Raw genomic sequence first — 24775 nt, forward strand, 5'->3', positions numbered from 1 at the left:
GTTTTTTTATGGAATCAGTTTCTACTTAGAAAAGCTGTCCACTTGTACCTCACTATAGCATATGCTAATGGAGAGAGTCATAAGTTTTCAAAGACTTAATAAAACTGTTCAAAAGGCTTTCTAGCTTAATAATTCACCATCTGGTGTTCTCACGCTGATCTACAGTAGAACTATTTGGAATAAGATGCTTTTTTCCTAAGAGCTTGTTTGACAAATCTGATTTCAGTGCTTCTAAAACTGGGTGAGAGAGGGATGCAGATAGAGAAGTGTGCATGAGTATGTGTGCCTTGGGGGGGAGGAAGGCTGGTCGTTTTGTTTTCCTTCCCAGTGGAAACTTAGATTGGGAATCTTTCAATAGCAAGGGAGAAAGTTCAAAGCATTTAAGCATTCATTAGTTTCATTAGCAGAACTCTTGAAAGTGTTAGCTCTTACTATTTATTTGTGACTAGTACTGAGTTCCCATCAAGAGCTTGTAACTCTAGAATAACGATTGAATACCATATCATATGATTGATGGGTTCCTTTCTTCTGTGACCTCAGGCAAGGTCAGCCTGTATATCCCATCTCGAGTGGATTCAGGCAGCCCTATCCATCCTCACTCTCAGTCGACCCTTCCATGTCCAGGTAGGTGTAGGAGGTGAATGACTGACTGGGGAGTAACTGCTGGCATTAGAGGGCAAGTTGCTCTTCTGCTTGCATCTTGGTCTGCCTTTGCTTGCTTTTCAGTCAGCTAAACCCTTATGCATACATTTTTATTTAACTTTTGTGTGTATATGCAGTTTGCCTGGATCCCACACTGGTCTCATTCAGCATTTTATTGTCAGTCTCTGAAGTGTTGCAATGAGGAGCACCCAGTGAATTGTCAACAATTAATTGAGCTGTTTCATCTGAAATGAGTCATTAGTTCATTTCTAGATGCAACACATGGTGTTGTGCATAGCATCCTTGGGTTTTGCTCATGTCAGTATGCAGCCAGGTGGATTGTCACTCTAGCCTGCATTCTCTAGTCCCAATTTCAAAGTTGTTGGTAATTAGTCTTGAATCACATAGGTAATGCTGTGTGGAATCTTGCTCACAAGTAGGTATTTCATAGCCCAAAGCCACTAATGGCAGGGGATGCCAGCACAGTAACTGTACTGGTGTGTGACTCAGGCACTGTGTCTTTATGTCTAAGTGCAAGCAAGCAATGCTAATTGAGACTTGGCCATGACACACTCCAGACCTCCTATGCTCTGCTTTTGCATTCTAAAGACAGCTTCCGCATCCTGTGCTTGGTGTACAAGAGGTTGCAAAATACAATTCTTGGGTTTTTTTTCTGTCATCTGTAGAGAGACATCCTCCTGCACAGGGATTTAAGGCAGGCCACTTGATAAGTGGTAGGTCCTCTTACCTCTTCGTGTGTGGGCTCCTTTGGATTATCACTGTCCCTTCACTTCTTTACAGGGCAATGATAAGCATGTGCCTGTCAGGGTGATTGGGAAGAAAACACATTCTTTCTCCATGATAAAATCACTTGATTTGGTTACAGGGCTTTGTGTTTCCTTTATTTTGATCACATGAAGGAAAAGGGCAGCAAGGAGACTAGGGAATGGTGAAAGGCTGGATGGCATTCCTTAGCCATCACTCCTTCAGCAAAACTTGACAGCATGAGCTTTTCCACTAGTTTAAAATGCAGCATGCAGGTTTTCTGCTGCACCTGAGTTTGCAATGCTTAGCACCTTCAAGATCTGTCTCAGCTGTCCTTGAGAACTACCTGGGTTAGTAAGGTGAGATTATTCAGTTAGCGGTATTTTGGTTTTATTTTTCATTTTCCTTCTTGTACAAATGAAAGGAAGCTTTAATTAGGACAAAAAAAATCTCTCCCTGCTCCCATCCGTCATCCAGGATGCAGGATTTTCAAAGTTTATTTTAAGCATTCGAGGTACGAATAGTGGGTTCGATGAAATGATGTTAAAATCTTTTACCTTAAGTACCTGGAAAAGTAAAGAGAGCCATCGGGGACTTCTTGAAAAGACTCTTCTTTCATTTTATTTTTTTCTGCATGGCAGTTTCCTCCTTTGCATTGGCTGGTGGTGGATATTTCAAGGATGTTTATATCTTGGTGTGGAAATACATTTTTTTGGTTAAGAAATGTGTATTTTTATTGCTAGACAGTGCAACAGTACAAATATTAAATATTTCTGTCCGAAAGGTAAAAAAACTTCTTTACAACCAAAATGTTGACTCACTTTTTTGTTTGTTTTTCTTGAATAATTGGGCTACAATGCACAAATCTTAGCCAAATATCTTTGGTGTGCTTTTTAAGAGTTGTCTTAATTGCAAGCTCCACAGCATTTGCATTCTTGGAGTGTCCTGCTGCTGTCATACATGTTTGACGCTGTCTTCAGTGGGGTTACAGACCTTGCCTTGTTTTCTCTTTTAGGTTTTCACATCACATGATTCCTGGTCCTCCAGGCCCTCACACAACTGGAATCCCTCACCCAGCTATTGTAACACCTCAAGTAAAACAAGAACATCTGCACAACGACAGTGAGCTAATGCATGTGTGAGTCTGCCTTTCTGCTCTAGCCCTTGATGAATAAATGTTTGAGAACTAACTCCATCTGAAGAAGAGTCAAGGATGCTTTAAAAAAGTGCCTTTCATGACCTCTTTGAATTTTAACTCTTCTCCTATAACTAAAACAGGGACTGTGGGCTGGTGTTTGATAAGGGTAATGAGAAGCCATTTTTCATTCCAGTCCAGCACTTTCAAGCTGTTGGCAACAGCCATCTCCATTCAGCCATAATCATGAACCTGTCCAGTCGTGACTGGTGCTTGAGTGTGAACTCATGAACTTCTGCTGGAAAAGTTCCTACCTGCAAAATTCACTAGTAAAAAGCAGTGTCATTGCTTAGTACTCAAGGCAAAAGACCCAGGAAAGAAGGGGATGAGAAGCTATTCTCCTGCCTGTGGCAGTGGTCTTTTAGGGTCCCATGGATAGTCTTTCAAAAAGAGAATTGAGACACTTTGGAGCAGATTCACAGATTAAATGTTACTTGCTAGAGAATGTCAACCTGATGTCCTTCCTGAGTATTAAACTAAAAGATAGGAAAGTGGATGGGACATGACCACTGCAATTCTCATTCCTAGTACTTAAGTGCTACTGTAACCATAAGTTAGTAATTTTCCATTGGATCTTTTTAGGTTGAAGGCAAATTAATGCTTTTTTTCCTTTCCTTTCCCTTTCCCAACCACGTTTTAGGAAGCCTCAGCACGAACAGAGAAAAGAACAAGAGCCAAAAAGACCTCATATTAAGAAACCTCTGAATGCTTTCATGTTGTACATGAAAGAAATGAGAGCAAACGTTGTAGCAGAGTGTACTCTGAAAGAAAGTGCAGCTATCAACCAGATCCTTGGCAGAAGGGTATGTACAGCAGGGTTTGTGAGTGCTCACGTGTGCTGCTAATTTGTGTTTCCCTTAGCTGGGTGTGAAGGCTGGCTTTCTGCTTGAGGTGATAACTGATGTGCAACTATCAAGTTAGCTACAGAAGATAAAACATGCAACAAAAATAAAAACAGTATCTTGACTTTCTTTTTTCAGCATTAGCAACATCATCAAATTTGTGTTTGTTCCACTCACGTTATGGTGTCAGAATCTCAGACATTAAATACCCTCAGTCACACATAGAAGGAGCATTCTAATCACATTCTGGTCCCTCCTTAGGATAGTGTCCATCAGGGCAGGAAGGGATCGTTCAGAGATGAACACTGGATGCCACTGGAGATGAAACTCAAAAGTGAATATAACATGGTCCAGTAGTAGCCATGCAGGTTGGTCATGTAGTCCAACATCTGCACAAAGCAGGTCCAGTTACATCAGGTTGCTCAGGAACCTTCCCAGCCAAGTTTTGAATGTCTCTGAAGCCATCAGCTGTGCACTGATGTGCCAGTTCATGTAGCAGAGCCATGCTGAGTGCTGGATGCTTCTGTGGCATGGTAGGTGTGTTTTGTACATTCCAGGCTCACAGAAAACCCTATGCAGGCCAACTCACAGACTGCCTTTGTGCTCTCTGCCAGTGTTGTTCATCCAAGGGAAGGCAGCAGAGGTAAATGCCCATTTTGCAATTGACTCCCAGAAATGAGGAAAGGGATGACTTTCTGTATTGATCTGAGTTTGAGTAGGGATTATTCAAATTCCCCATGAATACCTCCTTTTGATCACTGATCAAGGCAGTATTGAGAGGCACTGTGACTCTCTGAAAACCCTGTACTTTTAAGTGGGAAATCTCTACATGACCTTAAAGTGCTCCTTTTATATTACAGTTGGAAGACTTCCCCCTCCAAACAGAGCTGAAATCTAATGGTACTTGTCCCAGTTCATGCAGTCTTCTGCTTTCTGTTGTTGTTACTCCCCTTAAAGGACATCTTGGCGCTTGCCTTTTCCATGCTTTCATGCAAGTCTCTAGGATCATGTATTGGCCATTTGCTAAGAGTTGGACTTGATGATCCTTGAGAGTCCCTTTCAACTCAAAGTATTCTGTGATCTGTGAATTACACTTACAGGTGATGGCAGTCCCAGAGGACTGATCTTAGTTTCTTAGTGTGTCAGCCTTGTTTTCTTGGCCTGAACCAGGGCAGTGGCTTATTTATCTCTGTTTTGGTAAGGAATCAGCCTCAGTCTTGTGTGCTTTTACTGCAGCTTGGACTCCTCTTTTCAAGTTACTGTTCTCCATGAAAGTACCTCAAATTCCACTTCTCCTGTGGTGCAAATGGGGCATGAATTATCCAATTGCTTGGGCATTAATTATTGTCAAATGTTTTGTGTTCAATCATCCTGGTCATTATTTACCCTGTGCTGTACCAGAGGAGGAGCCACCTCTGTTCTCTTGAGCTGACACTTTGCATGCTGCTGGGCTCCAGCATTGTGTTTACCACCTTCCAGTTTTTGAATGTGCCCGCAGAGTTTGAGAGTTGCAGACAGGCTGAGCTCCTGGGCTCTCAACAACACATCCAACTTGCCAAGTCAAGGCAGACAAGAGCCATCCTCTGCTGTGTAACCAAACAATATATTAAATCATACAAAAGTGATGTGATCTGAAATCTTAGTTCTGTATGTCAGTCTTGTATGAAAGTCTTAATGATTTCTTAATGATTGTTTGGTTTTTAGATTTTTGAATAACTTTTTCTCCCCTTACTTCCCCATGGATGTTGTCAAACAAGAAGATGCATCTAATGCTGCAGCAGTGGAACTTAATTCTAAATAAAAGGCCTTTACTCTTTTACTCCTTCTGGTTCAGGTCTCTGATAGGCGTTTCAACAAGAACAAAATTATTAGATACTAATGTAGCTGGTACCTTTCCAAATGTGCAGGTTGTGAGTTATTTTTGTTTGCCTTTTTTTTTGGGGGGGGGCGGGGGGTGGTTACTTTTAAGTACATGAAACCCGGAGATTTATTCCTGCTTGGCTACAAAGGTCAACTCATATAATTTGTAATTTCTTTATCTTTGAAACTTTTGCAGTTGTCATTTCCTTTTTCAATCAGAAAGCAGGTACCTTAAATTTCAATACTTAGAAGTTGATTTTGGAATAGGGTTGCTGGTGCACAGAAAGCCTTCTGTGTTGGCATTGAAAACTTGTATCCAGGGGCTGCTTGAAACCAAGACAGCAGACCCTTCTGTCAAGGGGAGATTGCTGCCCTTTAAAAGCAGCACAAACCCCCTCAGTTCTGTCAGGAGCTAAAGGCTGGTTTTTGTTGCTGTTTTCTTGTTGGGGTTTGCTTTTGTTTGTTTGTTGTTGGTTTTTTTAAGTAGTGTTGGGAGAGAACGGTTCTGTGAGCAGATTATTTGGTGAGCCCTGTTTCCATAAATAATTTTGTCTTGCTCAAGGCACTTGGCAGTTGCAGAGCTGACAAATGCCTGAAAGTCGTTAATAAACACAGGTGCTTGTAATTGCTAATGAATTTCATTTTTGCAGTGGGGAAGGACTGAATCAAAGTCACTAAAACACTTGCTCAAGTCATCTGTTGCCTAGGTATAAGTTAGTTCCTAGTCTAAAGGTGTGTTTATTTTGTTTGCAGTGGCATGCTCTCTCCCGTGAAGAACAAGCAAAATATTATGAACTAGCTCGTAAAGAAAGGCAGCTACACATGCAGCTTTACCCAGGCTGGTCTGCAAGAGACAACTATGTAAGTCACTCACTTGAAGGTTCTTTTTTAAAATTCACTTTCTTTTTGTAACTTCTAAAATTATTATTGTTTCTTATTTTCCTCTATAACTTGTGGAAAGTTCTGGATGAAGAGATGGTGAAGATACATATAGCATAAACCAAAACAAAAGTGAAAACAAAAATTTGTTTTCACTTCAAGCACCCAGAAAACTTGGTATTTTGTTGTTGAGATGCTTCTTACAAAATTCACAGTTTTTGAGGGGAAAAAATAGCATGGAAAGCTTTTTTTTCCTAAGACAATGGCCAGTACTGTCTGGAAGCTCATGTTGTACTGCACAGCTCTGAATTTTCCCTCATTTTCTATCTGATAAGTTATTATCCAGAAATCTTTCTTAGACCTGAGAAAAAAAGGGATGTTTTATTTTCAGGAGAACTGCAAGCCCAGGGGTCTCAAGGCAGACTAAACTTCAGATGAAATTAATTCAGAATGGTCCATATGGAAATCTTGTATAAGTAACCTTCATGATAGAGCCTACTGTTATAGGCTCTATACATATATATATATATATATGTGTATATATGTCTATAGGCTCATATACATATATATATGTATACGTTAAGAAGTTTTCTTACAATTATTCTTGTTTTATAATTAAATATCAAATAGGCTGTGCTGCATGGTTGCACTCTGGTGCCTACAGTGAGCTGTCAGTGTAGCCAAATGTGATGATATCAAACTCAGATGCTGCAGTCCTGAGAGACTGATCCTAACCTGAGCTCTGAGCTGCTTTCTGTCCCTCCATTAGATGTGACACCATCTACTGGGATAGGAAATGTACATGATATATTTGGCTCAATTTTCCTTCTGCATTAGGGGGACAGCAGTTTTTCTCTACTTCAGTGATGTCTTTGGACATTGAGGATTGAGGTACCTAAACACAGTGTTAACAGAAACTGTAGAAACTAGCAGAGAATGCATTGACACAGAAACTATGTGATTATCTCCGAAGGAAATGCCCTGGTCTTGCTGACATGCATGCCCAGTTTTGTAAGCACAGCCACAACTGAAAGCCCTAGCAGCTTCTTTCTGTCCTTTCTATACAGCCAATAAACACTCCTGCTGCTACACAGGTAGGGGTTATTTCCAGTAGCCAGACCATGTCAACAGAGCTGCCTTGAAATACAGCTGGGAACAAACAGGGTCTTAGGGAAGATTCCCTGGAAACAAGGGGGTTTAGCTTGTCTCAAATTGACTTGCTGGAAAATCACACCACTTTAGTCTTGTCAGCTCGTGCTTACTGGCCATCAGGCTTCAGCATGGTCCTGTGCTGTTTGACCATGTGGCTTTGAGAAGCTGTGCTCTGCCCCAGCCTGTGCCACACAGCACGAGCAGCAGACCTGCGCTTTCTGAAATGCCTTGACAGACATTTGCAGAGTGTGAGGTGGCACGTATGAGTTATCTCTTTGATGTGCTTCCAGCCTACATCCTGTGTGGAAGTATAGCTCTGACATACTCCAGTCCTGTATGTTACAATGAAGAACTCTGCTGGCTTCCTCCTGCTGCCCTCCCCTCTGCCTCTCAGGGAATGCACACGCTCTGCAGTGGTGGTCAGACAGTGATCATAGGAGAGCACACTGTGTCACTGAACCCTTTTCAGATATATGGTATCTTTTTTTTTTTCTCTTTGGTATTCCTAACTTAGGCAGTCAAAAAGTGAAATTTTAATTATTTATCAAAGGTATTACTGTAGTGTTTTGAGGGTTGGAAGTTACTTAGGGATGGTTCTTCTGTTTCACAAAACAGTACAAGTGAAAAAAGTGTACTGTTTGGTTTTAGTTCTATTTTGGTTTGCCTGGTTTTAGGAATTTTGCCTGATTTTAGGAATTCAAAGAAAATGTTAAACATTGTTATTCAACAGTTGAAACTATCTTTTCCATATCTTTTTTATTACTGATACCCAAAGCAGTCATGCAAAATTGTGTGATAGACATGAGAAGCACAATGTTTCCACAATGTGAGGGTCTATGTGTGCTGCAGTTGTCAGAAACTATCTTACTTGGGAATGCTGACAACTAGTTTTCAGCCCAGCCTTCTATTTGTTCACTTGTGCTATCTCATAGGTAGATCTCAGATCAGCTTTCAGTTTATGTTTTAGCACCTGAAGTCAGCCTGACATATAGAGAGCAAAACAAATCTTCCTCCCAAGACTTTTCCATATTAACATCTGCAGCAATGCACTTTCCTCTCAAAAAAGCATTGCCTTGGTGCCTAAGTGATAAAGCATATTGCTGGGAGCTCCCCAGAGCCCTTGAAATGTGTTTTCCAACTTGTAGTCTTGGTCCTGACTTTGGAATCTTGCTCAGAAGGCATTGGCCAGCCCAGTTGCCAGCCTTGGGATAAATAAGGACAGGAGCTTGAGAGTCAGGCAGGCCCAGACTGTCAGAGCAGAGTGGAGGCTACTTAAGTTCATGTGCTGGAGCTTCACCACAGCCTGTATTTGGAGTCCTCCCTTGCTGTCCTATCAATCAGTGAGCACTGCAGGGGTTTGAGGTGGTTTCTCACATCACCTGCTGTCCATCCCAGTACTTTGCAGAGCCAGTGTGTGGAAAGATGTGTCCCAGCTCCTCAGCCCTTCCCCTCTGAGGCCATGTATGGCATGCTCTGTGCTGGGACATGCAGCTGCCAGCCATGAGAGTGGGGGCCAGAGGATGGGCAGCAGGCTGCAGCCCTGCTCACAGCAACTGCATCAGCCTTTGCCAGAGCTCATCTGTTGCAGCCTGTCTGGAGGCTTCTTTAAAACATAAATGGATATGATTTTTTTCTTAAAACACACACAAAAAGCTTTCACTGATTATAGAGGGCAGTAAAGACAAGACATATGGAGGAATATCAGTGGTGGTTAGGGTGATGCAAGATGACTGAGGTTCAAAATTGTGGGTCTAAGCTGACCTTTTGTTTCAATTGACAGAGACTGTGTGAAGCAGGAGCTGTGGCCATTTCCATAGAAGGGGTGCAGGAGAAGGCTGAGTGTGTAGTTGGCAGGCTGTGGCCAGTGTGGTCTCTCAGAAAGACAGCTGCCAGGCATTTATTTGTGTTCTGCACTTCAGCCATGTTAAGGGTGCTCTGCTGTACAGTCTCTGCTGTTTGGTTATTGCAGAGCGTGCTCTCCGGGCACAGCCACACCAGACTTGGCTTTTGTTCAGGTGCCAGCATTATCAGAACAGCTTTTGTGGGCTGGTTTGCACCCTGGGGACAAGTGATGGTCGTCCTAGGTACTTTCAACACCCTGTCTGCTCCTACCATGTATGACAGCGTAAGTATCTGAATGTGTGAAGAGTTCTTGTAAGAGCCATAAATTATGGTATCAACATACGTGTCATCAGATTATTGAGCGTGAGAAGTCTTTTTGGTGCTTGCGGCTGCCAGTGGTAGTTGAAAAACTGCCAGAAATTGTAATTCCATGTGGATGTAAATATATGTATTGCTGATGTGCATATTTCTCCTTAGATGCTCAGAGCAAACTTTGTTACCATTGAACTCATTAAAATTGGGATAGAAAAGCTACCCTGAAAATAATTGGGCTTTTCCCTAACATTTTCAGTGTCCAGATGACTTTTGCTGTGAGGTAAGTGACAAAAAAGTTCTATGAATGTAATGGCACGATAAAATTTCCTCTTTTTCAGGGGAAGAAAAAGAAGAGGAAGAGAGAAAAGTTACAGGAATCAGCATCAGGTAGGCCATGACCACCTCTTACTTGCCATTTACCTCAGGTATATTATAGAAACCAGGGCTTGCACTATTTAATTTTTACGAGCTTTTGTCTAACACTTGCTTCTGATGGATGTTTTAAGATATTTCACTTGGAATGTAAGCTTGTGAACATGCACACAACCCATGCCTGCTTTCCCTTACACCTTTCTGAGCAGCAGTCCTGATGGCATCAACATTTTTGGCTGAACTTAAGCATTGCTGCAAACCCTGTCCTGTTTTACCTTTGCTTTTCTCCTCAATCCGTGTTGTATCATCTTTAGACTTAACTGTGGCTCAAATACTGTGTGGTATTTTTGGACACTGGAAGCTTTACACAGACCTTTTGTAGTAGCTGTATTTTATCTCACTGTATTTTACATTTCTTTGTACACTAACAGCTGCCTAGTAGGTTGGCTAAAAGCATCAGTGAGGTCTCCTCTTTGTCTTTAAAATATGTATTAAGAAACACCCTGTTTTCCCCAACAAAAAATGGCTGGTATAAGAACCATAAAAAAACCCCCAAACAACAAAACCAAAAATTACACACAAAAAAATTCCATGTAACACTGTAGCAAACAAACTTACTTGGAATGTGCAAAAACTCTGTAACAGAAATTTGTTAAAGGAAAACAATCTTCTACAGGTACAGGCCCCAGAATGACAGCTGCCTACATCTGAAGCATGGTAAGAACATCTCTAAAGCTTTCCTGCTGATAAAACTGAATTGTAAAATATGGCTTCTTATAAATTTTATGCAATAATATGGATTTAGCAAAAATTGCAGAACTACCATATCCCAAAGCTAATGTTACTTTGATTACTGATGGTTTTTATACCGGCTATCTATTAGGTGTTCACCATTTCACTGCTTAACCATAACATTTTCAAATTGATCACACCTCACTGACTCAATGCAAGTCTGCCTGTGAACCAGGGATGGGTTTATTAAGTGGTGCAAGCCCTCCCAGACTGTCACAGCTCATATAAGAGCAGGGTAGACACTGGCTTTGAAGCACATTTTATGTCCTGACATCAACAAGATTCTGGCTGGCTGGGTACACCTTTTAAAAACAATTTATTCACCTGTATACTAACAAAACACCTGCTAAGAAAATGGGACTGTATTTCAGTTGTTTCAAGACATTTTCCCACAGCTGTAACAGTGGCATTTCATTTGTGGTGCAGGTTGGGGTTTTTTGTGGTCGTTGTATTTCCAGCATGTGTTTTCATTCTTTATATCATATTACCTGCACTAAGGGTGGAATGCCTAGTGATTACACATGTGCAATAACACCATCTAGTCAGCTTGTGAGTGCACACAGTACCACAGTGAGATTCTAATTTCTCAGTGTCTGTGTTGGAAGGCTTGTCCTTCTCTTCCTCTCAGCATGATGTGTTTTCTAGTAGGAATGGCATTAATTTGAAGTAATAGTAGCTTCTAAGCTACTAACCTATATTGCACCTGGGAGATCCCCAGGAATTTCAGGAATCATGCAAAAAACCCAACAAAACCCGACTTTTCCAAATCACCTACGTGCTGTATGAGAAATGGGCTCTGTCCTCTTCCTCTGCCTTGTTTGGCCACGGGTTCCCTGTGGTGCTCCAGAGCAGTCAGCAAAGCAGGCTCCTGTTGGCCTTCTGCTCTGCTCTGACTTTCTAGGCCTGAGAAAGCCAACTTCACTTTGCTGTGTGCAGTGTGTCAGTCAGCAGTCAGCATGATTCAAGCCTCTTCTGAAGTTATGCCATTATGTTGGTTAGTCTAAACTTAAGACTTCGGTGGTTTGTTTGTTGGGTTTTTTTAAGCTGAAGTGAAAAGACAAAATGTGTGCTCTTTTTTTCTTCCTAATAAGCAGAAGTTTTTCAGGCAAGGCAGCCTTACCCTTTGCAATGTGCCTGAGTCATGCTGCTTTGAGATCATGTGGATTGCAGTGTTGGGGTTCTGTAGCCTATACAACAAATGCAGCTGTGAAATATTGTTACTTAGAGCATTATACCTACTGAAAAATAAAGTGCTTTAACCTTGAGTTTTGTAATTGATATTTCAGCTTAGTTGCCCACATCCATGACTCTTGTGAACATTTTTCACTTTGATCTTAACACAGTACCAGTAGGCAAAATACCCATAATTTTATCTGAACTCATGCAGAGTATTTGATTGGGATTGGAATACAACTAAGGTTCAAGTGACAGAGTAAAAACAGGAAATATTTGGTTTCTTGGATGCCTTACAGTCTTGCCTATGCTGACCTACTTTTGTTGGAGTTTCTCTGCATTTTCTGTATTACAGGTTGAATGTTCTGAATGTGGAGGTTTTTTCTCTCCCTTTGACCTTTACATTGCTGCCTTCCTGAGTCCTCTTTGACTTTGTAACAGTGTCAAAACTGTTGACAATATCTGTCTCTCTGTCTTCAGGCAATTTGTAACACAGACTCTGAGAACAGTAGTATGTTCTTCAGGGAAGAGGAAGTGTGCTGTTGACTCCATATATGCATGTGAAGGCAGCCTCTCTAAGTGTTTCATGCTGAGTGAATGATCTGCACTGGAGATGTGCAGATGTGCTCTTGCTGGAAGTAGCTGCACAGAATGATTTAGGGAACCTGAATCAACCAGACTTCAAAGTAAACTTCTGAAGGTTAAGGCTCTTGCCCTCTGCAAGCCTAATCCAAAGAATGTTTTGCCCACAAGCATAATATCTTACCAGGCCCACAGCAGAGCTGTTGTAGTCTTTACTGGATGGAGATAATAAGTTTGGGAATAGCTTTCTTACTCGTATGGATGGTGTAAGGAAGAGGGAGAAGGAGGGTGGGAGGTCTGGGAAGGAGACAAGCGTTCTGTTATCTGAGAAGAATCAGAAATGAGTAGGTGGCAAGACCAAAGAAAGAATCTCAAGATCAGCACAAAGGAGATCAGCCAGGGCTGTAATTACAGTGATGTAAGTGAGAAGGATGAAATGGTGGGAGGGTTGTGTGGTGGGATGTTCAGAGGAAAGTAACGGAAGAGACATGCAAACAGACGTGATTTAAGATACTGTGAAAGTTTTGGGTGTGGGGTTTTTGTTGGGGTTTTTTTTTGTCCATGAACATTCAGCAAGTAACTGATTTTTAAGGTGGACCTCTAATCTTGCTTTATGACTTGAGCATGATTAGAGTGGTAAAGTCAAGGTGGTAGCATTAAGTTGCCCCCTTTCCAAGTGTTGTACACACTGGGAGGCATCTTATGGCTTCACTGCTTAGGATTGAACTAAGTTCTGTGAACTCCAACCTACTGAATGGCCAGTTTGTAAAACACTTCAGAATGCACTAGAAATACTGTGACACTCTGCACCAGTCTTTGCTATATTATCCTGGGTTACTCTAAAGTGTGTCCTTCAAGAGTTGTGGAACTGTCCCAGGAAGGATTTTGTTTGCAGTTGATGTGGCCCAACAAACTGTTTGAAATAACTTTGATTTATTGAAGAAATAAGTGTTATTTATTCTCTTCTTTTGAAATCAACCAAGAGTGGAATTAAACCTGATAATGCTAAAAAATAAATTGAGGTGAGGCCAGGGAGGGGAGGGGAAATGAGGAAAGCTAAGATAAAGGACAATATAGAGATCACCTGTTGAGCACCTTTCTGAAAGGTGAGTGGTGTTTTTTTTTTACTTTAAGCACAGCTTTCTAGGGGATTTGTAAATAGAACCAATTCTGTCTCGGAAGTGGAGATTTCTAGTTTCCTATCCAGTCTGACTTTTAGAAGAAAAAACCCAGTGATTTTTAGCATCTCGTGAGTATTTTGAAATCAGCAAGGAAATAGAAGGGTACTAAGAAAAATTCCTCATTGTTCTGCAGCATTGAAATACTTAACTTCTTATGACTTGCTCTGTACAGAACTCTAAAAGGCTCATCATTCAACATATGGCAGGATGCAATTGGGAAACTACATAATTTAACATTGTGTTTTGGCATATCTTCAAGGGCTAAAAAGAGTGATAGAGAAGCTTAATAGACATCTGAAAACCTGTGAGAAGTTTATTTGTGGCTTGCAAAATTCCATGACAATTAGCATCTACATTAGCAAAGCTTTCAAAACCAAGAAAACTTGACTAATACTGATTTGCAATCAGAAGTACTTAAAAGGATCAGATTAAGACCATTTAACTTTGAAGAATGAATTATCTTAACATTTCAAACTTCCTATGTGGAAATTTGAGCCAAATTTCAGCACAGAAGTGATTCTTGAGCAGTAGTTTATGACTGGATTATGTTTTCCCTATTACGTAAAAATAAACTGGAGTGAGGCTGTGAAAGCAGACTATAAAGTGGACCAGTCCACAGCCAGAATATTGTGGAAAAGAAGTGTCTGATGACTGTGGTTGTGGTTGACCATGGGTTTCTGGCCAGCATCTGAGAAAGGAGATGCAAAGAGGATGTGGTACCTTCCTTTCTGAGGCATGTTTGCAAACCTGGGTTGTCTGGTGCTCTTGAAATTGCTGCTGGAGTAGTTAAAATTGAAACAAATGCTCCACCCCTTCCCATAGCTCTTGACTGCTCAGAAGCTTTAAAGAGAGCTTGGAGAACTTGCACAGAAGTTAGTCTCTGTGAGAATGTGTGTGGTGATGGTGGTGCAGAGATTTGTCCTGATTTGCTTTAAAAATTGCTTCCTATGTGACCCATATTTCCCTATTCCCCAGTTGTCTATGAATAGTGGCCTTCAGCACAGGCAAGAGGGACAGAATGAGCAGAAAAAAAATTTCTGCATCAAAATATTTGTATTATTTCAGATAGGTATAAAATTTCCATAGAAAATGAGTATAGCCCTCAGACAGATCCTGGCTAGGATTAAAAGGGACCTTAAAGATCATCTAGTTCCAATGCCTCCTGACCATGGCCAGGTACACCTTCCACTAGACCAGGTTATTCAAAGCCTCATCAAATCTGGCCTTGAACACTTCCAGAGATGGGGCAACTTCCCTGGGCCTCACCACCCTCACATTAAAGAATTTTCTTCCTAATATCCAATCTAAACCTATCCTCTGTCAGTTTAAAGCCACTCTCCCTTATCCTATCACTACATGGCACTGAAAGAAGTCCCTCTCCAGCTTTTCTGTAGGCCCCCTTTAGGAACTGGAAGACTGTTGTAAGGTTTCACTGGAACTTTCTCCAGGCTGAAGAAGCCCAACTCTCTTAGCCTGTCTGCAGAGGAGAGCTGCTCCAGCCCTCTGAGCATCTTTGTGCCCTTCTTTGGGATCAGTCCAACGAGTCCATGTGCTTTTACTGTTGGGGACCCCAGAGCTGGATGTAGCACTGCAGGTGGGGTCTCAGCAGAGCAGAGGGGCAGAATCCCCTCCCTTGCCCTGATGGCCAAGGTGCTCTGGATACAGCCCAGGATACAACTGAGTTTCTGGGCTGTGAGTGCACATGGCTGGGTTTCTTCCACCAACACCTCCACCTGCTCTCAGTCCATCCTCCACCCAGCCTGTATTTGTGCTTGGGATTGCTCTGACCCAGTTGCTGGACCTGGCACTTGTCAAACCTTATGAGGTTTGCACAGCTCACCTCTCAAGCCTGCCCATGTCCCTCTGGATGGCATTCTGTCCCTTCTGTGAGTTCCTCCAGCAACTTAATTCTGATCTGACATTGATCTTGCTGGGGTGAAAGACAAGCCCTCCTCTCTTTCAGACTGTCTGACATCAAGGAAAAGGTCAGAAGAGCAAACCTGAAGAGAAGCCATGGCTTTGCTCTTCTGACCATGCAGGTGGCAGGTACAGAGGGGCACTGACACCTGCTGGGAGTGGTCATCAGAGCAGACCCAGGTCCCTGCTTCCCATTATCATCCTGGTGGAGGGCCCTTGTGAAGGGAAGGAAGGAAGAGCTATTTTCAGTGCAATCACGCTGTGGGAGGCATAAGTGAGGGTAGTAGCAAAGCATAGGTTTTACAAATTAAAGAACACAGAACACTTTCGACTAGATAATGAGCATAGATATGGGATTAGAGAAATAAGAAAAAATGTTAAGGATTTTTGCAAAATAAGCACAGTGCAGTCAGTTATGAAGCTTTTCATACTTTAAATTGACACTGACAAATGGAAAAAATAGGTAATTCAGGAGGTCGATGTATATGTTTGTTTTGTTGGAGATACTCAAGTTGCAGAACCTACTGTGAAATTAGAGATGCTGAATGAAGTTTGAACTTAACCACTTTTACAAGTGATTAAAAAACCCCTTATTGTTTCACTTCTGAGGTGTTAGAAGTAGGTGGCTTGGGCTAGAATGAAGGAGAGCAGTGGGACAACTATTGTTCTAACTCTTCCTGTGGGATAGGGTGGGGACAGGGAGTTGACTGCTAGTGCACCATTCTTCTCTGGATAACAACGGTATATTTTGGTGGATTTAGTAAACTGACCACCAGACTGAGAAGTCTAAGGTCATGAGAAAAACTCTGTAGAAACAAACTGTTTCATAAATAAGATGTAAGGTTTTGAAATGTTGTTTCATTTCCAATTGGAAGCAAACTATAGAATTTTAGTGGTTTTCTCAGGTCTGCATTGCAGTTTCACTTTTTTTAGTGTATTTACATGAAAAATTTCAAAATGAGTTTTTGATACTGTGTTCCTGATGAGCTAGAAAGCAAGTTTTTATGGCACTGTCAAAGTCTTTCCCCTTTGTTTCTAGAGACTAAGCTTGGGTGAAATCTGTCTTGTAATTTCAACAGAATTGTATTCAAATGCAGTTCTATCAAAGCTTAGCAAACCCTAGCATACCCTAACGCTGAGTTTTGCTTCCATTTGCCTCTGATTTTAGAGATTATGATTAAAGAGTTCTTCTGATATACGTGAATGCAAGCCTAACCATCCTGAAGACAAAACTAACTAAAAGAACAGAACAAAACCAAAGAGTATTAACCATGATATTGCAAAAGTCACTGCTAACAGATCAAACCTTCTCATACCAGTCAGTTCCTTAATCCCCTACTTTATGAATTTTTTATGCAAGTCATCTTTTAAATCTCTGACCCTTTACCTGCGTGTTAAGATTGCACCATGCAGACAGTTTTGAAAGCTTGCAGATTGGAAAGCTGTACAAGGAAGGAAGCTCATAGCATGGCCAGCTGAAGCACCATTATCTGGCCAGTTAAAACATGAGCCTGGTGAGTCAGTGAGATGTTATGGGCTTTAGTGAGAGCTTTCAGAAAAGAGCTTTCAGCTCCTCCTTCCAAGGGTAGGAGCAAATGTTGGAAGCATTTGTGCAGTGAAGGTATCACTGGTACTGGGGTGTAATGTGTGAGAAGGGTTAGAGGCAACTAAGGAAAATGGTACCAGCAACCATCTCTGAATTGCTGTTCTTGCCACAGGCATCAGTACAGTGGGATCAGGCCTTAAAGAGAGTTAAGTAGGCTTAAGTGAGCAGAGAGACATAATTTCTGGAGTTGCTTCCTCCTTGCGAAAGTCACAGGATATGTGTTCCCTCATTAATATTAAGTTGTATCAGAGTTAAACTCAGGAGTTATGAGAGCCTTGTATCTATCCTTCATCTCAGGGATACCTGAAATTACACGTGGTAAAATATTATTGCCAAAATAACTACACAGAATTGGTTTCTATGGTGTAAAGGCAAATGCACACACTAGGTGGGACTACATTTTGGTGAACAGTTGGTTTTCTTCACATATGTGGGTCTTTTGAGGTACCCAGACTTCCTGTTGTGTGTTTTGGACCAGAAGAGATTTTATGATGAGATGAGTTAATTGCATCCAAGTGAAGTTGGTATGTTTGAATTCTGTAGTGGTTTCTGTGTACTGCTGTCTTATGCTTTTAGTGTTGCTCTGTGGGTGCCTGTGCGTAGAAGAGTTGATGGAAGCTCAAGAAGTTATTCAGGTTACATCTGACTTGCCTTTGGTTTCATGAAAGCAACTACTTAAATTATTCCATATATCAGAAGATTTAACTGTTGAGATTGTCTTTCCAAGTACTGTAAATTCTAACCTATGTTTAATTGTGGCAGACAAAAGAGATCTAAAGAGGAAACTGTACCCGTGTTATTTCTTTCTTCTGAAAGAATCTTCACTTATTGCTTTACCAATACCTCATGTTCTTTGTTACAGCAGGTGAAAACTGAAGTAGCAATTTCAGTGCTCCTAGCTCTCAGTCTAGAAAACAAATAATTTTAAAAATAGTCTCCTGAATATTTATTATATGCCATAAATATACAGAAAGGAGACAAGCCTGTTTCTTCCTCCCTCTTCCTTGCCTTTAGGATACTGTTCCTCTTTAAGAAGCTGCTAGAGACAGCTGTCTAGAGGCAATCTGGTTTTTATTATAAACATGGTGCCTCTCTCCCCTCCCACACCCAACAGGAAAAGCATGTCTTGGGTCTTCCAGTAAGATAATTTAAAAGATTCTAACTAAGTGATAAAGCTGGTAGTTTTGTGCTGCCTACACTGCGGGCCTTTGATAAGAGCCACACCTGCTTGGCACCATTGCCGTCAGCTGCACAAAACGGGAACCCTAAAATACCTGGGCGTTTTCTGTGTTGAAACTAATCTGCTCTGGAAGAGGCCTCTGGCTTGGGAAGGTGGGGGAGGAATATTCCTGCTGCTCACTTAATGCATCTAGCTGAGGTCAAACTGTGAGGACAGAAGTTAGGACTCCAGGCTCCACCTGTAGTCAATGAGGAGGTATTTTAGGGGCAGCTAATTCAGGGCATTTAAAACAACAGTGAATAATTTGCTGTTGGAGTTTCCGTTCAGTTAGCAGCAATGGACTGAGGTTAAAAGTAGCAAGGAGGATAGAGGGGTTAGACAGACCAAGAAGAACTTGATACTAACATAGTCTCAACATGGCAGCATCTGTTACAGTTTTATGGTACAATTTTGTGTCATTTCTTTGGATACAAAGGCAGCTTAAAAAGTTTCCTCTGCTGCCTGCTGGTATCCAGCTCTGACAGAGAGGGCTTTTCCCTATCTCCTGTAGGTCTCTCCATCCATGTTTTGTAACAGCTTGTGGGACCCTGCAGCAAATTGGATTACTTAAATGACTGGGGTTTTGTTGGGAGGTGCTTTTTTTGTTTAGAAACAACAAGGGTTGTGGAGTGTTTGTTTGTGTTTGCCCTGAACATCTCAAGGATCTGGTTTGGGCTAAACCCACAAACCATGGCACAGCTGGGCAGGAAGAGGAGCAGACGGCAGCGCCGGCTTCTATCTGCTTGTGCCTGAAACTCTCTCCAACTCTGCTGTTAAAGAAAATACAGAGGGACTTCACAAACACCACAAACTGCCCTGATAAATAATGACCTGGTTTTGCATAGCTGGCTTTCTGGAGTATTGAATAAACCATGGCTGGCAGTAAGTCGAACATATCTGTTTTGGACTTACAAAGAAAATGACAGTTTCAGCTTTTGGGTCCCTGAATTTGCCATGTTGTTTGAAGTACTGTATTAAAAGACGGGTTTGGATACGAACTTTTTTCTTTAAAAAAAAAATACATGAAACTGCCTGTTGTATGTAGTCTTGTCTCTCCTTAGAACTGTATCCAAACAATGTGATAGGAAAAGGTGTAGGGAAAAAAGTACTTCGTTTAAAATGTTTAATATCCCTTGCCCTCTGTGAAGGGTTAGGTATCTTTTTTACTCAGTACTTATTCCTGTATTGATCCGGACATTCCTACTTTCTTCAATAACCTTTTCTGATTAGCATGACCTGGATGAAGCTGCATAATTCTCTCCCTTGTTCTAGAAAAGTTAAAAGATCAGAGGAGGAGAACAAAACTTTTACAGACCCAGCCTTCATCCATTTCATTCTGAAGCATGGGGAGGACTTCAGATCCCCTTGTGATCCCCTTAGCCACTGAGCCCAGGCTTGCTAGGAGAATTTAGTTTTACTGCAGCAATTCCTGAATTAGTTTTATCACTTCAATAGTAAGGGTTTTCTTTTTGCACTTCATTATTCTTGAATCTTATGTCTGTTTCTTACTCGAGGTGTTGTTTTCTTTTTCTTTTTCCCCTTTCCTCCTGCAGTCAGATGTACACTGCAAATGGCACAGACAGTGCCTCCTATTGTGGCTCAGGCTCAAGACTTCACATATGTAAAATGTGACTTGCAGCACTTTCTTTGAAGCCTAACCACAGCCAGGGAGCTGTAATTGCAGTCTTTGATTTGTGCCGACTTCGCTTGTGGATTGGGCTTTGCTAGGGCATGCCTCGCCTGGCGAGACTTCAGCTGCAGCCCCCCAGTGAAGCCTTAGATGTGGGAAGTCTTCAGTCTCCTTAGCACATGCCTGTGGTTTCTTGAAAAGAATCCTGATTTGACCTGTTTTATATCTGTAAGGCAACACCATCATCACTCATATTTTTTAGGTATTATTTGGTTTATCAGTAGTAGAAGCAATTTCCAGCATGTAGCCTTAATGTGCAGCCAGGGAAAGGCTGGGTTCTAGATGCTGTTTTCAGGATAGCTACTCTATAATTTGCTGTACTGCTTGGAAATAAAAATACGTGGGGCTTCCCTGTGCCTGTCCCCTTCCAGAATCACCGTGGTGTCTGCAGCCTCTCTGGAGGAGCTGGGCGTAGTTAGGAGCTATGGAAAGGAGGCAGGCGCTGCAGTGCTGCCTCTGGATTGAGAAAGAAGCAATGGCTGCTGTTGGAAAAAGCTGAGGGCCAGAGCAAGGCCACGGTCGCTATTTTAACCTCCTGACTTCAAAGACAGCTTGCTGGTAAGGGAAGGGGGGAAGAGGCAGGGAACCATCTCAACAGAAGAGCATTTCATTTCCTTCAGTGAAGTAGACATTCCTGGCTGCTAATGGGGAGTTGCTCTGAATCACAGTGCTTGTATCAGACTGCTGTGAACTACTGGCCTGGCGCCTCAAGGCCATTCCTCAACAGGAAGCTGAATGTTTTCATGTAAGACTGAGAGGAAAACCTTCCCAGGAAGAGCAACCTGGACCAAACCTTTGAAAATCTGGGATGAAAAGGCACAAAATAAATATAAAGCTGCAGGGTGCTCTCCCCAGTGTTGCTCTGCTGTTTGCTTGGCCTCTCTTTCGTGCTCCTTGGAAAGGTAGAGCCCTTCGTAGCTCTTTGATCCGCACGTGTTACGGAGCACTGTGCTACTTTATAAAAAAGTAAAAAAAAGGCAGGAAGCTCAGGAGGCTTTTTTTAGTTGGGACATGGGCTGGTTTTATGAGGAAATAGGAATTGAATTAGTCAATACAGACCACCTCTGTTAAAACTGCTGGTTTGCCAGTGGACTTTTAGCTGTTCAAGAGGCCTCAGTGGCTTTAAATGTCCTTTTGTGGCTACCAGCAGCAGTTGTGAGCTATTTCTTATGTATCAGGGATGGCACTACGTAGGCAACAAGGGAGTCTGCATTAAATCTAAGCTATACAGAGCAGTTTGCTATCAATACATGCTGGTCTTTTCTACTTTAGTCTGCAGCTAAAGTTAAGTGTCCTCAACTTTCCTTTCTGCTGTAACAATAGCCACATGGGTGACCTCTGATAAGGAGTCAACTTGTTTAATAAGATTTTGGGACCTCAGCTTATGCTGATTAAATTCAAAGGGTACAAAATCAGTTTTAGAGGCTTTCTAGCCTGGACTACATGAGGCAGTGTAGCTCCTTACTCAGGAGCTGCCACACTCCTCAGCCACTATGAGTGAAACACTTTGTGTGGCAATGGTTTACAGGGAAACTGCAGCAGATGGGAGGTGGGTGCTTAGTTATAAATGGCCCTGGTTAAATACTGCTGAAATGTAATGTAAATTTTGCTGATTAACTCAGCTTGTAGCTCTTGCAGGCTTAAGCAGTCTATCTATCATGATTAGTCTAAAAGAAGTTTAACTTGTGGTTTAAACCATTTCTTCATAATGGTTGCCTTGTCTGACTCAAGGTGCTGGCAGTGTATCTTTATGTGACTAAGCATTTTGTCTTTCTTCTGGTGAAAATTCGTTCACCTTCTCCACTGAACTGCATTCTTGTGCTAATTTTGATCACTCTCAAAAGCTTTGCTCACCAAACCTTCTATTTGTTAGGCAATTGAGTAGTACATGGAGACCTAGAGGTTAATGTTGATTTTTCTGAAATACCAATAATCCCCTAACAGTTACTGGAGAGCATGTGTCCATGTGTGGAATAATGTCTGACTTGTTAGAAAGATTTTGGGTGGAGACCCTCTTATAACTCACTTGTCTGGATCAGAATGGCAAGGGTGACGGTTGAGTTGGCAATTTCATAAATCAGCTGATGTAACCTAGACTGTGCTCCTCTGGATCAGCAATTCCTATTAGGCCTGTACTGTGGGCCATTTCACATGCTCTAAGAATATAAATCCTTCCAAGATATAGTGAACTTTACTGCTAGGGAGGAGGCCCATGGATCTTACACAGCTGGAAGATGTTCCCTACTCCACTAAAGAGCAGAATAAATCCTCCCCAGTCATGAGGATGGATGGTAGAATCAGTGTTCACACAAGCCTCATCCACCACATTCCTCTACCAAACTGCTTGCAGAAGACAGCATTTTTTCATGTCTGCAGGGAGTAGAGCCTGAGGCTCTGAAATAGAGGTTTAATTGACCTCAACCACTGCACTGCAGTACTAAAGCCTGAGGATGTCTAATTTTGTAATGGTATCTGGGTCAAATGTTGTAGATAAATGAAATCCACTACTAAAGGGAAGAAATTCTGTAATATGTTAAAACCCCACCTTTCTAGTTGGTATCTCTTTACAATGCAAAGTACTTTCCATAAATATAGTTGCAAACTTCAAGCAAAAGCAATTAGTAATAAATTCTGCATTTAACTTTGACATTGTAATGCACATTCCACTAATAGAGCTGTAAGAGTTACAGTGACCCATCACCAGCTTGTTTGAAGAATTTTTTTTTTAAAGGCTCCAGATAGTCTTTATCACACACTCTCTCTCTCTTTCTTCCCCTTTGCTGTAGGTGGGAAAAGAAATGCTTTCTCAACTTGCAAAGCAAAGGCGGCGACACCAGGACCCCTTCTGGAGATGGAAGCTTGTTAAACCCTAGGTGTGTCCTTCATCCACACAGACCACCCCAAGGAGTCTGTCTAGGATGTCATCCACTCTGATGTCACTGCTAGAGACACTGAATCATAAAGACAATCACTGCCAAAATCCTTCACTATCATGAGGTCCAGCCCTGATATAAATAGAGCAAATGAGCTCCTGGGTCAGCAGAGCAGCTTTTGTCTTCACCTCTGCCTTGCACTCTTAAGCCCCCATCTCATCTGTGTCCATATTGAGTCAGCAAACACAGTAGCATGGCTGTCTGTGCCTGCTTCAGCCAGCAGAATTCCATAGACCACAGCTGCCCCACACAGCACATCAAGGGATGGAATTTGCCTGGACCAGGATGACGCGCTCAACCTTTTTATTTAATGGTGCGACAGGATCAATTTTGGTTTTAGCTTTTTTTAAGAAACTTGAATGCTTTTATATTTTAACTTTTAGTTTGTAATTTCTTTGGTGTATATTTTACTAGGTATGAGCTTAAACAAGTGTCAAAAATCTGAAATACTTTTTAAATAAAAGGAGGTTTTCTTTTTTTTTTTTTTTTCTTCCAGAGGAAAAATCTGTATGGAAAAAAGGTGGCTGTTTTGTTAAACTATTTGTAACAAATAGTGGCCTCTCAGTCTATATAATACAGTGTCCTATAGAACTAAATAAATGTAACAACAGTCAGCTGGTCAGTAGACATGTTAGTCTTGCATCATCTATTCTGTAAACATAAGCAATACATTCAGAAAATCTGACTGCAGTGAGTTCTCCTTCTCACCCATTCCCCTTCTCCTTGTAAAAAGCCCAGCACTTGAATTATTACTTCAATTGTTCTGTATTTGTATCTGTTTTTGTTAGCCTGTTAGTGGGATTTTATGCCAGTTGTTGAAATGAGCATTGATGTACCCATTTTTTAAAATAGTAAGGCACAGCCTTTGCCAAAAATACTGTCAACCAATTTTTTTTTTGTCATTCCAGTTTGAGTTAATGTGCTGAGCATTTGTTTTTTAATAAAAGCTTTTTAATAAAATGGAATTTAACTGTCTTTAAAATTGGATTAAAAAAAACAACCAAAAATGGGTTTTGGTAGAAGCAAGCTCAGGAAGGCACAGTCACTTGTAAGGCTGAAGACTTTTGGTTCAGTCTTCTGTTGTAGGAAATACAGTGTGTCTGGCTGTTTGCTCACCTGAAGTGATTTTGGAAAATGACTTTTTCTTTGAAAAGTGAGAAGTCTCAGATCCATAGCAAGAATAAGGAATGGGGATGGTCCCTTGTGCTGCTCAGTTAGCTTTGGCCTAAGTGGAAGTATTAAGGATCCCTCCATCATCATTTTCCTAGCAAAATCTTAGGGAAGGGCAGTGGTTTTAAGCTGATGATTACAAATAAGGATTTGCTTCTTTCTGGATGCGCTCCATGCCCACACAAGAGGTAGAGGCCTGCAGTTAAATTTGTTGTAGCTGTATAAATAATTCCTCAGTCAGGGACTGAAGCTGGCTGCACAATCAGCTGTTCAAGGCCTGGTTTCATGGTCTGAGATCCAGAGTCAGCATGGCCTGCCTACTGCCAGTGGTGCCTGGGAGATGTTCCTGCCATAGCAAGCAGCACAGCTGCCTCACCTCTACTAAGGGATGTAAAAAAAACAGACACTGGAGTCACAGGTGGAACTACTCCACCTGTTTTTGAGTGGGAAAGAAATATTATGAACTGTACGTTGAATCAGCATTCTTTATATTCCAGTTCCCAAATCTTGTTTGGCATGAGACTGGACTGAGTCAAGCTTAAGCTACAAGAAATGACATAGGTCAGTTACTGCCTAAGGAAGCTTTAGAATTGAATTGTTTATAAATGACCCTTTAACTCAGTTGCATAAGAAATTTCATAATTAAAA

At 41.5% G+C, this 24775-nt stretch overlaps 1 protein-coding gene across 4 annotated transcripts in view; it reads left to right on the forward strand.

Moving 5' to 3' along the window:
• LEF1 (lymphoid enhancer binding factor 1) overlaps window positions 1-23964 on the forward strand; it is a 70127-nt gene extending 46163 nt beyond the window's left edge. The window contains exons 6-12 of one of the 4 annotated variants that reach the window (XM_059471034.1): window positions 541-624; window positions 2423-2545; window positions 3243-3405; window positions 6058-6165; window positions 9831-9879; window positions 10541-10581; window positions 22811-23964. In XM_059471034.1, the coding sequence (XP_059327017.1) occupies window positions 541-624; window positions 2423-2545; window positions 3243-3405; window positions 6058-6165; window positions 9831-9879; window positions 10541-10575 (562 nt within the window). In that variant the 3' untranslated portion in view covers window positions 10576-10581; window positions 22811-23964. The remainder of the gene's footprint in view (window positions 1-540; window positions 625-2422; window positions 2546-3242; window positions 3406-6057; window positions 6166-9830; window positions 9880-10540; window positions 10582-22810) is intronic. The other 3 variants (XM_059471033.1, XM_059471036.1, XM_059471035.1) reach the window with 3 other exon arrangements.
• Window positions 23965-24775: the final 811 nt, after the last annotated feature.

Source organism: Ammospiza nelsoni, chromosome 4, assembly GCF_027579445.1.
Source record: "Ammospiza nelsoni isolate bAmmNel1 chromosome 4, bAmmNel1.pri, whole genome shotgun sequence".
Taxonomy (NCBI): Eukaryota; Metazoa; Chordata; class Aves; order Passeriformes; family Passerellidae; genus Ammospiza; species Ammospiza nelsoni.